The 14,074-nt window shown below is 34.8% G+C and overlaps 1 protein-coding gene across 3 annotated transcripts; it reads right to left on the bottom strand.

Moving 5' to 3' along the window:
- Nucleotides 1–2,654: 2,654 nt before the first annotated feature.
- LOC112743594 (uncharacterized) lies at nucleotides 2,655–13,968 on the bottom strand. 3 transcript variants are annotated; one of them, XM_072214368.1, is made up of 20 exons: nucleotides 13,444–13,968; nucleotides 12,829–13,047; nucleotides 12,522–12,630; nucleotides 12,059–12,446; nucleotides 11,885–11,940; nucleotides 11,185–11,392; nucleotides 11,047–11,102; nucleotides 10,591–10,840; nucleotides 10,326–10,489; nucleotides 10,090–10,217; nucleotides 9,911–10,012; nucleotides 8,941–9,082; nucleotides 8,664–8,750; nucleotides 8,427–8,588; nucleotides 7,115–7,468; nucleotides 6,229–6,335; nucleotides 6,037–6,155; nucleotides 5,032–5,321; nucleotides 4,126–4,341; nucleotides 2,655–3,723 (listed from the first exon to the last, which is right to left on the bottom strand). In XM_072214368.1, exons 3-20 carry the CDS (start codon nucleotides 12,558–12,560, stop codon nucleotides 3,316–3,318), a joined length of 3,276 nt encoding a protein of 1,091 aa, XP_072070469.1. In that variant the 5' UTR covers nucleotides 12,561–12,630; nucleotides 12,829–13,047; nucleotides 13,444–13,968; the 3' UTR covers nucleotides 2,655–3,315. The 3 variants fall into 3 exon arrangements, with proteins under 3 accessions (XP_072070469.1, XP_025648658.1, XP_072070468.1); XM_025792873.3 differs by having other exon boundaries at nucleotides 12,059–12,433; nucleotides 13,444–13,619; XM_072214367.1 differs by having other exon boundaries at nucleotides 10,735–10,840; nucleotides 12,059–12,433; nucleotides 13,444–13,616.
- Between the last annotated feature and the right edge of the window lie 106 nt (nucleotides 13,969–14,074).

Genomic DNA, 14,074 nt, shown 5'->3' with positions numbered 1-14,074 from the left:
TACAAGACCATGCCTAAATGTGTGAAATCAAAAAGAAAAAGAAGAGGGAGGGAAAAAAATAAAAAAGAAAAGGAAGAAACTCATGATTACAAAGGAAAAATTTGATGCAAAAGGACAATCTAATTGAGGGCACTTTACCCCACATACATATACATCACAATATAAATCAGAAGCTTTTTATTTTGTTTTTGTGAATATAAAAACAAATGCAGAGAATGATAGAGCACTTTAAAGTAACAAAGCCCCCATATTGGACCCAATATGTCTCTGCGCTAAAAACTTCATTCACATTTTGCCATCTTGCCCCTTATCATGGGATTCATTATTTTGGCAGCATTTACTTCACAATAATATTATGAGTTATGAGTTATGACCACAATAAATATTTTTTAACAGACTAGTTATTATGCCCTAAAAGTATAGGAGACTGGAAAGAGTTTATAACTTTATATCATTTTCAATTAGATGTTTATGTTTGTAAAAAAATTATGTTATTGAATAGTTGAATCAAATTTTGGACTAGTATAATAATATATGATTAAATATTTATATAAAATTTTATTGAACATATTAACAAGGAAATGGTTTAATTAATGGATGTCAAACATATCCGAAATATAAACCCTCCTTTTTAGCCGCTAATAACTCCAAATGGCATGCATCCAACTAACTGGCCTCAAACGAACGGTCTTTATGCATTTTCGATTTTGTAAATTGAAGATTTATTTTTTTTTTTCAAAGTTAGAAGTGAGACTCGAACCCACGACTTCTATGTGAGTATGTGGAGACTATACTATTTAAACTATAATTTATAGTTCGTTGGCTAAGTGTTAGAAATTTAAATTTTACCTGTGTATGTAATAATATATTGACTAATAATAAATTTTTAAATGTAACTTAAATTTATAATAAATTTATATATATACTGGGACAGTGCCTCAAAATGGCTATGATTGCGCACTTGTTGGACAATTAGATTACACATGAGTAGTTAGATTTGTTTGTCATAGAAGAAATTAAATTAAAGTATTATAGTTGAACCCCACGAGTTCATATACCTATCATAGCCTTAGATAATATAAGGGAATGTGGGATATATACTATCTACATTAATGCATTTATAATGAAGGAATATAATCCCAATAGAGAATGTAAAGTTTGGCATGTTACTAAGTAAAGCAAGACAAAGAAGGCATATAAGTATAGAAGAGAGTGATTTCTAGGGATACCTTCCTAGGGATTTATAAAATATTTTGAATATAGGGCAATGTATGGCTAATATTTTAAGTGTATGAGCAACATTAGTCACTGCAAAACCTTGAAAATGCAAGAGAGAGAGAAGGAAAAAAGGGGTAAGATAAGATAAACAATGTAGGAGGTGAGATAGGCAGTATACCTATATTGTATAGTAAGTATTGTATTCAAAATGCATGAAAATCATCAATGGAATTAGTTTTAAAAGTTGAAAGGATAGGGTAAAAATAAAAAAATGAATAAATAAAGAAAAGATTATCTTTGCTTTTGCTTCAGCCACTTTTTCTTTCTAATGATAAAGTGGAGAGAGACCGATCAAGCTGGACATGAAGAAAAAAAAAGGACTTACATTAAACTAATAATGATTGTGTAAGGAATAATGTTAGAGAAATATTTTCTTTTTTCACATTGAATTGATATGCTTACAAGAATTGTTGAATGAGATTTTGAATTTAAGAGTAAAACCGCCTTATATTATGCGGAACTATATATAGTATTTAAGAGTAAAACCACAATTTCAATAAAATAGAGCTTCATTCGCCTAAAAACTTGTGATATTGATGGATTTTGTGTCATGCATCATGTAATTTACTTAACTATCGGTCTATTATCTATAGTTCTGTACACACTTCGGATTTACATTAGTTAAATCACCTCAATAATTTAAGAGTCATCAATATAACGCATTAATAAATCGTAGCAAATTGTATATTTTAGTTTCTAATATTAGGCTCCATTATTGAGTTATTTCTCTCAATCTAACAACGTACCACTTAAATAGCCTTTTACCCTAATAATAGTATATCGAAAGAGATTGACTTTATCTTAAGATAAATAACTGAAAATAGATGTTTACTTACTTAGATGTTAAGATTTGAGACTCGAATAACTCTTTTGTTTTACAACTTTTACATAATTATTCAACGGCCTTTCTTAGATTAAAAAGAGGGGAAAATAAAAAGCTTTAATTAAACTACCCAAAACAACTCGGCTTGTGACTTCGCTTTCTTTCTTTTTATCTTGGTTTTCTTTCTAAGCTTGACATATAAGACTCTCGTATCATAAATCGAAGACAAAGCCATAAATGGGAGGAACTTTCCTCATTCATTAAAACCCGTTTACCAAATTCATGTTCAATAGGTGGGCTTTAGCTTTTTGCTCTTAAGCCATTCTTTTCACTTAATTTGTTTAATAGTAGTAAGGCATATAAGGTGGACTATGCCATTAAGGAACTAAGTTCAACAAGCCCTGGAAAGGAGAAATTCTTGGGATAAGCCAGTTTATTTTGTTTGTTCAAATTCAAAAAGCACTTCAGACAAATCTCATGAGTCATGAGGAATGAGTTTCTTGTCATAGGCTATCAACAAAGGGAGATTAAAGGACACACTCAACTATGATATGTTTAACAAATTTATCACATTTGATATCTGAAAAAAGAGTATTATACGATCTTGAGTTCTCCAAGCATATGAGCTAGCTTTTGTGGTGATGGTTTTTTCAAGACTTGTATTACAATTTCTCAACAAATCTACCGCAAACCCTATCACTACAAAGATGTCATTCTTGACCGTTGACTTGATTACAAGATATTATGACAACTTAATAGAACATAAAATAAAACTACTACTATGGATAAGGAACTTTGTTTGGGTTTGGGTTGTATTTTGTTTCTTCCTATTCCTTGCAAAGAGAATAGTATTGGTATTTACTAGTTCAGCTTCGTGCAATAAATTATGCAATCATTTTCCCATGCTAGAAATTAATGACTATTTCTTCTTTGGTAATTAGCATATCTATTTGACAACAAACTATAACTCAAATGGCATAGTCTCCCCATCTTCATCTAGAGATCTCGTATTCGAGTCTCACTCTTAACTCAGGAAAAAAAAAAAAAATAACATATCTACCTGGGGCATAATGTTGACTGTTGAACATGCAAGGAAAAGGAGCATTCTATTCTGTAGGTGAAACTTAACTAACCATATTTAATGAATGCAGCTATGTTTCTTTAGCATTCCAACACTTTTTATCAGATATACTATTTATTACCTATAGCTTAAGCTAACTTGCAAACAATTGATCCAATTCTGGAACACCTAGTCTATTTCCTTGCTTACCACTCTTCCTGCATTCCACCAATTTAGAAACTGCATTGACTTTCTCAATAATGAGTGGAAGTAGCTGAGATGCCTCATTCAAAAATTGAGCCCCAGCTCCCCTAGAAGCCTCGCCTCCGTCGCATTTTTCTAATTTCGACAACAATTGCACCACACTCTCGGCTGCAGCATCCAAGCTACCAAATGCTTCTTTGCATGCAGATATGGTCTCTGCTACTTCATTCCCTTCAAAAACACCTTGTGTCTCATTACTTCCTTCTTGCATCTTATTATCACTTGAACTTTCCTCAGCAGGGCATTTGTCTAATTCATATATTAAATCTAATAAACTATGTGGTGAATTCTTGGGGTCCTACAACAGACATTTAGAACAGCAAATATTTAAGCTTAGGTCATTCATGGTCTTATTGTTCATAAATAATTAAGGGGATCTCCAAATACCATCATTGTGAATTGGTATTAAAAGAATGAACTAGAATCATGATGCACATATATATATAAAATACTACCAGCTGTGTTAATATAGTTACTATGCAACTTATGAAGCTTATATGAAGACATGAAGTGTCATTAAGTGAGCTAAGCAATGCTAGGTACCAACTATGATTATATGACATATAAGGGGTAATTTAACTTTAAAGAACAGAATAGTTATCCATTTTGTACCAATACCAATATTTTTATAAGTGCTTCAATTGCAGTTTGGTTGTTTAAAGGGCTAGTTTTGTTTATCCGCATAAAAACTCACATATACCTGCTTAGAAGAATTTCTTAATTTGTCAATTTTGTTGTCCTGCAAGGATCTGTTTTTGGATAAGGTATAATTTGCAGCTTTTTCCTCAGAGTTCATGCTTTTATTAGTTATATGTCTGACAGGACTGATAAATAGTCTCTTGCAATCTCCTGGGTAATCCTGCTGCACAACATACCTTGTAGAAAACCTTCTAACTACTGAATTTCTTGACTCTGTCTGCACAACCATTAAAAGAGCTCAAAATACTTAGCTAATGTGGTCTAATCTGGAGAGAAAATAACTCAAGTTGTAGAGTAGTTCAAGTGTATCTTTATTATGCAAAATTTGTGACAAAATTTTCTCCGCAAAGAAGGCTCGGTTTTGGAAAGAAATTAACCCCGCTCAAACCCTCAACTTTTCACAAATTAACAGGCCATGAATATTGTTGCCAATAACTTTATAGTTAGAGAAAAAACGTCACTTATGCTTAGTCCTACTATAGTGTTATTTCTATATTACATATTAGATGCGTAAATCCCTTTTCCTAAATATAATCAGTTCGTCACCCACCGGTCATTTTCAATATTTTTCCAAGACAATGCAAGAAACGTTCAGAACCGACAGTTCCTCATCGGTTCCATTAGTCGGGATCATCACTGTCTAAAAAGAAGAACCAGCAATATATTTTATAAGCTAGGCATTAATTTCTACTAAAGCTAGTTATAAACTAGCTCAATTGCCAACCTATATTCTCAGTTTTATAATGGGCAGCTTAATAAGTATTTCCCCAGAATAAGAATAAGACAAATAAAACCAAGAGACTAATTCAAAGTAATGGACATAAGAGTTTTCTTACACTTTTAAATCCTTTAATGCTTCCAAGAAATAGCCTAATATGACATCATTATTTCATGAAAGAAGACAAACCTTGTGTGTATTTGATAAGCTGCCAAAATGTTGCTTAAACATATCACTGTCTTCTTCACAATGCAAACTGCCAATGTTAGCTTCAAGAATTGGTTTTGACTCACTTACAGATTCATCTAAATGGAGCTGCTCTGCTTTTATATCAGAAATTTCTTCAGAAGACAAAGAAGAAATACAACTATTATTGAAGTCAACTTGCTCTTCTGAAACAACACCTAACTCTTCATTTTCACAATGGCTACTGAAACCTAATGAATTCTGGTCCTTCCTAATTGCAGCCTTATCCTGTTCTGCCATAAACAATATTTATAAAAGTTAGTTGTATATTTTCTTTGGCTGCAACACTTGGTACTTTATGTCAAAATCATAACCCCATGGTAAGCCTTGAATAGACTATCCAAGGAGCCAAACTCACATAGGACATGCTATCTCCTGCTGCATCCCGTAGGAATATCCTACAGAAGGGGATGCTGCAGAGTGTGCCAAAGCTTAAAGTCACACAGAGGACGGATCTCAAAATGAAGTAATAATGTATGATATAATCCACTGTGCAATCTGATTTTGAATTAAAAGTTCCTAATGTCAAGAGCATGTAATCATGTAGTGAAGCCAGCCTCCTTAGCCAAATATCCAAGACATTTACTCAAGTTATCATACTTGGATATTACTAGTTAATAAGATGAATCACTTACAAAGAAAATAACAGTAATAATTCCTACAAATTATTCAGTCTCAAGTCTCGACACAAAATTTGCAAACCACACCACAAGCAATACCAGACACCTACTAACTATAATGCTTCAAAAAAGTCAGATACAAGAAATTACAGTCTATAGCCTGAAGGTTTACGTTAGTACAAACTTTCAATACCTTCTGTCATTATAATCATATTCTCCAAACCAAATTTGAAACAAAACTTGGTTGACTAGAGTAAGTCTTATTTGCTCTCAGCAGTAAACATGAATATTTAGAAGAATGTGGTCTGAGAAAAATGGTTGGACTCACTTAAACTTAAGGGAATCTCTTGAAACTTTGTGTTCATAAGATTGTGCATTTCCGGGGAGGAAAGAGAGTCCATGCAAACAGTGTAAACAGCACGCCACTGGTTGTCCAAAGCAATATTGCTGAAATTACAGTGAGTTATGAGCAAAGAACTAATATAGTACGAGAATTTCAGGACTCGGATTTAATACCTACCTAAAACTTCTGCAAGGGGTTGAAGAACATTGAGATTTCAGAGTCTTTGGCAATGAAGAATCATCATCAGATGGCATTTGAACTTCTGGGGATGAAGTACTATCTGCCTGATCATTATCAAGGCAGGAAAAAATATTAGAAAAATAACTGCTTGGTCCAAATTATAATGCAGAGAGTACCATCAAGGGCAGAGAGGGGTCCCTTTTGTTCCAGCACCTACATGTAGCCATGAGTGCATGACACAATTACAAAATGATCTTAAGCCTAGTTTTATAAACAACAAAGATTCGCACCCTCCCTTCTGTTCCAGCACCAGGCATGTGTGCAGTAGAAACTCTAAAGATTCACACCCTTACAGCAGAAGCTTGAACTGGTGTTGTTTAGGGTTTAGACAATGCTTTCATGACCATTTGGATGAAAGCTCTCCCAAAAAGGTATCCACAAATGTAGGTTTGGATTTGATATATGCCTAGCTTGGTGCAACTTTATGAGAAAAAGAAGCAAAGGCAAACTATTATTTTTCATTTTTTAAAAAAAAAAAAAAGCAAAATTGAATTTTGTTAATGCTCAACTCCAATACCTGAAACTTCAATCATGGCTGATTCAAAGTGGACAAAGAATTTTCCAATGTATCCATGGCATTGACATACTACCTTAGCCCAATTTCAAATTTCATTGAAGGTTTAACTTGATTCTAAGGAATAAGTTTTCTATGGAAAATTTTAAAAATGAATTGTCAACTGACAAATTTGCAGCCTTAAACAATCATTTTACACAGTTATATTCTTTAAGGATGGAAATATTCAACCCAGGGGAGTGGAGCTATAAATGAAATGGAGTTTCTAGGAAAGGGAAAATAAATAGTTCAAAGTGAGAGTACAGATACCTCTAATGAAGTATAGTTAAGATTCTTGAAGACGGAGTTGGGGCTGGTCACTTTTGATTGTGCCCATCTTGGAAGTCTAGAAATGCTAAATTTAAAAGATGAAGCCTCTTTATGACAACTCTTTGGGCAAAGTAATCCATCCCAGCTTTCAGTGTTGTTCCATAATGACTGCATACCCTCAAGATTGACCTTGGAGTTCTGACAATCCACTGCACTACATATATGACGAAAAGAGAGAGGCTGAGCTAAATTCCTTGTACCCAATGGATCAGTTCTTTCCATTATTCTCCTCAATATCTTAGAAGACAGTGGGGCAGGCAATTTCCATACAAAAATACACCCATCACCATCTACCTGAATACAAATAATATGTTGATATTTGTTACAACGCCATGGGCATTAGCAACATTTTTTTTGAACATCATGACAAGAGTAAGACCAAAACAAGTGTAGGTCTAGGCCACCAAAGTAAACTACATAACCATTTATCGCATTAATGCACATTCAACAATAATAACAAATAAGTGAATAGGTGAGATCACTTGCATGGACCAAATGATACCATGAAATCTCACAATCTCATGTAGAAGCTGGGAGTACTTTGGGGGGAATTTTGGGTAAAGATTGTTCCTGGGAATAATATCTTTTCATTTTCTACCAAATATGGAAATATTTTCACATTCCTATGAATGTAAAAACATTTCTCCCAACCCAACAACTAGTAGTATAGTGAGATTTCACCTTCTACATGGGATTGTGAAATTCAATAGGGTCATTTGGTCCATGCAATTGACCTCACCTTCATCCTTACCGAAGCCTGTAATGGCTATCTAGAAACCTAAACAACAGAAGTAACAAGAAAAATGAGAAACTTCATAAGTCATAACTCCATGAAACTTTTCCATTGTTGTAGTTCATTTTGGTCTTCAGCTCACATTTTGAATAATGGTACTTGCTGTGATTATGGTCCCACTTGAAAGTCAATAATTCATATTAAGGACTACTTTTTCTACTTCAATGCAATTAATATCTGAAAGCTTGCAAGCATAAAGTTCTCTTCCCCATTAGCCACACAATGCGTCATATTGTGCTTATTTAAACAACTGCATGGTTATATGCTTATCTTCAGTACTCCATGTATATGTTTTACCGTCCTTTATTTAACAAGATACTTTAATGTTATCTTAGAATAAGACTTCACTAACTCCCCCCACCCTCCGCACAAAAAGATTCACAACTTTCGCAATGAAAATGCAAATAATCACCTAAGAGAACGTAAATAGAAATGAGCATTAAGCACAGAGAATCTCACTGAAACTATGCGCTTGCAATCAGGCAAGAAGATGACACCAGTTACAATTTCAGCATGCCCAATGGCCTTTGCAACTATCTCTCCAGTGTTTAAGTCATATATGCAGATGGACTTGTTAGAGAACGAGCAGACAACATAAGTGCAGCTTGGATCCATTATAACCTGTTAAAAATTAAAATTATCAGCCCCTCATAAGTAGGATGATATACGTAGTAATTCTCCAATAATAAAGCTCACCTTTATAGGTTCTCCAAAAGTTTTGTCATGAGTGTACGACCGAATTAGCTTCTGAGAAGCTGTGTTAAAAATCTTTATCTTCTTATCCTATTAACACCCATAATTGAATTAGCAATCAAAAGACCTACTTCTGCAAATTCTGAGTAAATGGCTAAACAGATGAAGAGAACTAATTGGATAATTGTAGTAAAATTTACATGGGAGGGCTTCCACAACCAACAACCCAACTTTGAACTGATGTGTACCATGGTTAACAAGTTACAAGCATATACTTTACCTGCCCAACTGTGACAACATTCTCACATGTCCAATCCACAGCCATGTCATAAACAGTTCCAAATTTTGAAGCCTTTTGACGATGTTGCTGTAAAATGTTATGACCATTTTCTGCTTGCACTACATCACGGAGCACTAGGAAACTGTATGAAAGAATCTTTATTTTAATCATAGGGGGAATCACATCATATAAAAAGTATCAGGATTGACAGCTGGAGTGAAGAAGTGATGGCCATATAGAACAAGGGAATAAGCACACAACCAGAAGGCACAACTTAAAAAGCATGAGGGTAAAAGTGTGGCCTAAAGGGGTGGACCAGATTGCTTTCAGACCAATTCAGATAAACTAAAAACTAGTAGTCTAATTTCAGCGCATTTATTACAGGACCTACATACATGCTACATGTTTGAATTTTAAAATGATCATAATTGTGATGCACATTGCTACTGTGTATAATGGTAATTTCAAATTTTCAACTGAAATGCATTGGTCCAATAGATGGCAGGTGGTTTATACCCAAAGAAGGGAAAAAAATATAGTTGTCCTCACATAAGTCATATTCACTCAATAAATACAGAACTACCCAACATAATCCGTGATTGATAGGATAGGAGCAATAATCAAGTAGGCATATGACATAACACATAACACATTGAAGAATGGTTTTTTTGTTTTGCCTTCAATGAATGTTTTCCCAGCTTGATAACGAGTGAATTAGAGAGTGTGCGTTGAATCATCTCAGTGGCTTGGTATTTGGTATGTGCTAACAGAAAGTTTCATAATTGTAGTATTAGTCAAAGATTTTTTGAAATTTTTTGAACACTTGTTTTCTGGAGAATTCAATCTTAAGATGTACAGCTTCAGTTTCCCAGTCTTGAATTCAATTGTTCAGCATAACTTACGTAATCTATTTTTCAATTTTAATTTGCATATGCTTTATGCTTTTGAAGCCAAAACTCTACTAGCATACCTATCCGCACTACAACTGAGGATCCTGCAACTGTTGCTGCTAATATTCACAGATGTCACTGCAGCTGAATGATCATCGATGCTGCCAATGAGATCAAAGTTTCTGCCAGATGTACCCAAAACGTCATTAACAAGCATAAACAGCCAACTTAGCTAGCCTAAAAATTTGCAAACCCACACCTGCCCACATCATACAGATGGATTATGCAATCTCGTCCCCCAGAAGCAAGAAAGTAGCTGTTTTTTGCAATGTCATCAGACATGTCCTGGCTAAAGCTTAATGTAAGAATCTCTGCATCATGAGCACCCTGAAATGATGTGGACAACATAAGTGACCATAAAAAGTAATGTGCAGAATACCTTCAGATATAGTTTACTGCAAGACAGTTTCAAAATGAACTCATGTGGAACTCAACCTGAAAACATGTGTAATCTGAAGTTTGGAGGTTATATATATGGAGATTTCCTCTGCAATCACCAGCAGCTAGATGCTTTCCATCTGAACTAACAGCGAGTGACCGAAATCCTGATTTTGAAAGATTTGCCTTAACTGCATCCCGTTCAAAAGTTCCTGCACTTACTGGAGCAATAGAAAGGAATGGTGCAACATAGTGAGACAAGGATAATCTAATAAACCTATATAAGTGAATTAAGATATTTTTGTCCAAAGTCATAAGCTACCTAGGTATGAAGAGCCCAATAGTTCCATCTTCGATGAATCATGCTCTTCAGCATCTTTTGATAAATCAGATTGCAAAGAGAGATCCCACAGCCTAATTGTACCATCAGCAGAGCATGTTGTAAAAGAAACTCCCCCAAAGCAACCTCGAGCAGTGCATGCTAGGGACGGATCATGGATGTTTTCACAGCATAGATTCTTGATATCCCATATGCATGAGGAATGTGAAACTAGCACAAAACATCTGGCAGGCTGGAAATTAAGGAAAGGATTTTCGCTTTTCAGCATTAACCAATATTAATTTACACGGCACCTTATGGCCTAGAGGATACTCAGAAAAGTTTTTGCTTCGTCAGCAACTAACTTATACAAACCTTGATAGCAAGAAGTTAATATATCGTGATCCATGAATAGGTAACCAAATTCATCATGATTATATTGACAAACATTTTATTTACCTGATTCACATCATGGATGTCCCAGATGTAGAGACTATGATCTCCATAAATGACCACTGTAGGGTATGAAGTAGAGAATATGTAAATGTGAAATACAGGAATATATTAAATTTATTAAATTGAATATATAGCACTCACCAAGCTTTTCTAAGCCTGAAAACTGACATGCAACAGCATCAGGCAGAGCAAGCAGCTTTTGAAAATCCTGTTCGATAGCTGTTTCCTCTGAATATAATATGTTGCCTAGGTATTCTAGAGACATGGGGGTAAATAATTGGACTGCTCCATTGTTGCAGGCACAAGCAACTAGCTTTCCGGATGTTGATAATGCAAAAGCTTTTTGGACCTGAAAATGATCATTACAAAATTGTGAAAACTTACAAGGAACTAACAACATAATAATAAGTATTCGTATTTCATAATCGTATTCAATATAGTACAGTTCACAACGGTTTCATCAGTTCTACTCTATTGTTAAGTGAAATTGCCGAATGCATTTAGAGTACATAATGTAAAAATAATAAGTGACAAAGACCATATAAACTGTGCACTTCAGATAATTCACAATCAGACCCAGAAATAACATTTATTCCATTCCAAGGCATCAATTATTAGGATAGCCTAAGTTATGGCCAAAATAGAAGTTTGCCATCTTAGAAACTAGAATCATCATAAGGAATTTCAAGCCTACACTTAGAACATTACTGCAGAGAAAATGTATTTTAAATCTATACGCATCAGTTACTCATGAAACAAACTTTTATCTCTGCCATTTCCTCTATTAAAAGATAAGTTTAACATGGTTTGACATATTATGAGATGATACAGACTGATATACCTTCAAAGTAACTGACTTCTTAAGCGACAAACTGGAATGAACAAGGTACAAAATTCCTGAAAACAGAAAGAAATGGAGATATTAGTGAATTAATCATTTTGGTTCAAGAAATGCAAATGCCTCAAAATCTCAACAAAAATGCCAATCTTAGACTCATTCTGAACCAAATCAAACCTGAATTGGTCAATGCATAAATTGGAAGGCAATCACCAGCTTGTTTACAATTATCATAGCTGCTATTTTTCCACACAGAAGAAGCAATATATATACAAGAGCTTCCTTTATGAATAGCAAGATTTGTTGGCTTTTCATGTATCACTATTGATGCTGGCCTGCCCTTTGTTCCATTTATTTGTGTACTTCTAGATGATCCAAGTACCCAAAATTTCAAGTGCTTTTCTCCAGCAGTTACGATTAATTTTGCATCCGATGAGAAGCTGACATTTGAGACAGTAGAGCAAGCTGAAGTTGCTTTAACCTTTGTTATTAGCTCACCACTTCGCCACTCCCAAAGGTAAATGTACCCCCCAACCGATACCAAATGTTTACCTGCAACAGAATACTATAAAATAAGTAAGAAGCAGTAGGTAATAAAATTAATTAAGAAAATCATATAGTTGGCAAAAGTGTAACCAACCATTAGGTGAGAAGCAGATGCACGCAACTCCATATACATGACCTTTCAGTTCAGAGACAATGGACGAAGTAGAAGAATCCCATATTAGTACTGAGCTCTGGCTTCCTGCCTGCAAGACCTAGTTAGATTCTTGTTGGACGTGGTCTTTCTAAAGAAGCACCACCTTTGTGCTAACATTCTCAAATAAACTGGAAGCTATATTTATTCACAGGTCATGAACTGTTTGCGGCGCACTCCTTCATGTGAACAAGTGACCGTACAAACAGAATACTTCTACCATGATCAAATTAAAAGAGTTGATTCTCACCTCTCCAGCGGCAACAAAGTGCCCATCTCGTGACATAGCCACACAGCTCAAAGGCTTTGGCAATCTATAAGACACCATTAGGTGTGACTGAGTACCTAAGTTCACATCATAAACAACCACTACGGAACCAGCCAAATAAGCACATTTGGAACTCAAGCCACTTGAAGCTAACCCATTGCCGTTTTTTGTCGTCAATCCGATTACCTCCTCCAAACCCAGCTGCAAATAAAGAAATAAGAATAAAAAGAATTCATTTAGAAATTAACTCTTAGTTTTGTAACAATATAAGTAGTCACTAGTCAGCACTACCGAACACGCAAATTATTAATTAGCAGATAATTTTGAACTCAAATTTATCACGAAACAAGGGTTTGAGGATCTAAAATAATTCCACATTGATTTCTTTTATAAGAAAAAAAAAAAGAAGAAGATAAATTTGGGGGGAATAAGTTCTACTCAGTCAGCAAACTTAAGGTGAAAGTTTTACTTAGCTCACAGTTTCTCCATCCTCGGGGAACAAACAGTGTTAGAACTCGTGAGCCAGAAAATCACAACTCACATTGCTTTATTTTGAGGGGCTTGAAAAATCAAAAAGGAAAAGAAAAGAAAAAGAACCTTGAATGCAGCATCGTGTTTGTTGACTCTGTAAGAGGATTTCATTCTGAGAAGAGAATGAAGGAATCCCTAATGAAGCTAATGGTCGCTTTTGAAGATCATCTTATTAAGCTTCGTGAATCAGAAACACTGAGCAGAGGGAGAGGCGGGAATTTTGCTCAAATCAAAACTAAAATGAATCTGTTGTCTTTTTTTTTAATTTAAAATTTTAAATGCAGAAAAAATATTTTAAAAATCACGGATATGGCGTTTGTTTTACGTTCCTAGCTTAAGGTCCAGTTTGGTAAATAGCATTGTTCTGAAAATCGAACCGAATTGGCCGGTTTAACTTGATTAAATGAGAACCAGTCAATAGGTCGATTCCGTTAGATCTAAAAACCGTCTGAAATAAATTGGTTAAAAAATTGGTCGAATTGACCGTTAGCCAGTGAACCGGCCAGTTTTTTAAAGGTCTCTCGGTCCGGTAATCCTCCCAAAACGGCGCCGTTTTGTACTCTAGAAAAAAAAAATTCCAAAACGGCAAAACCCTGAAACTAAAGAAGGAAACCAACGCAGCCACACCCACTCACCCAGCATCAACTATCCTCTCCTCTCTGAAACTACACAGCATCAAGTAAACCTAGCCCCCAGC

This window comes from Arachis hypogaea, chromosome 14, assembly GCF_003086295.3.
Source record: "Arachis hypogaea cultivar Tifrunner chromosome 14, arahy.Tifrunner.gnm2.J5K5, whole genome shotgun sequence".
Classification (NCBI taxonomy): domain Eukaryota; kingdom Viridiplantae; phylum Streptophyta; class Magnoliopsida; order Fabales; family Fabaceae; genus Arachis; species Arachis hypogaea.
This window is presented reverse-complemented; position numbering and strand designations above follow the sequence as displayed.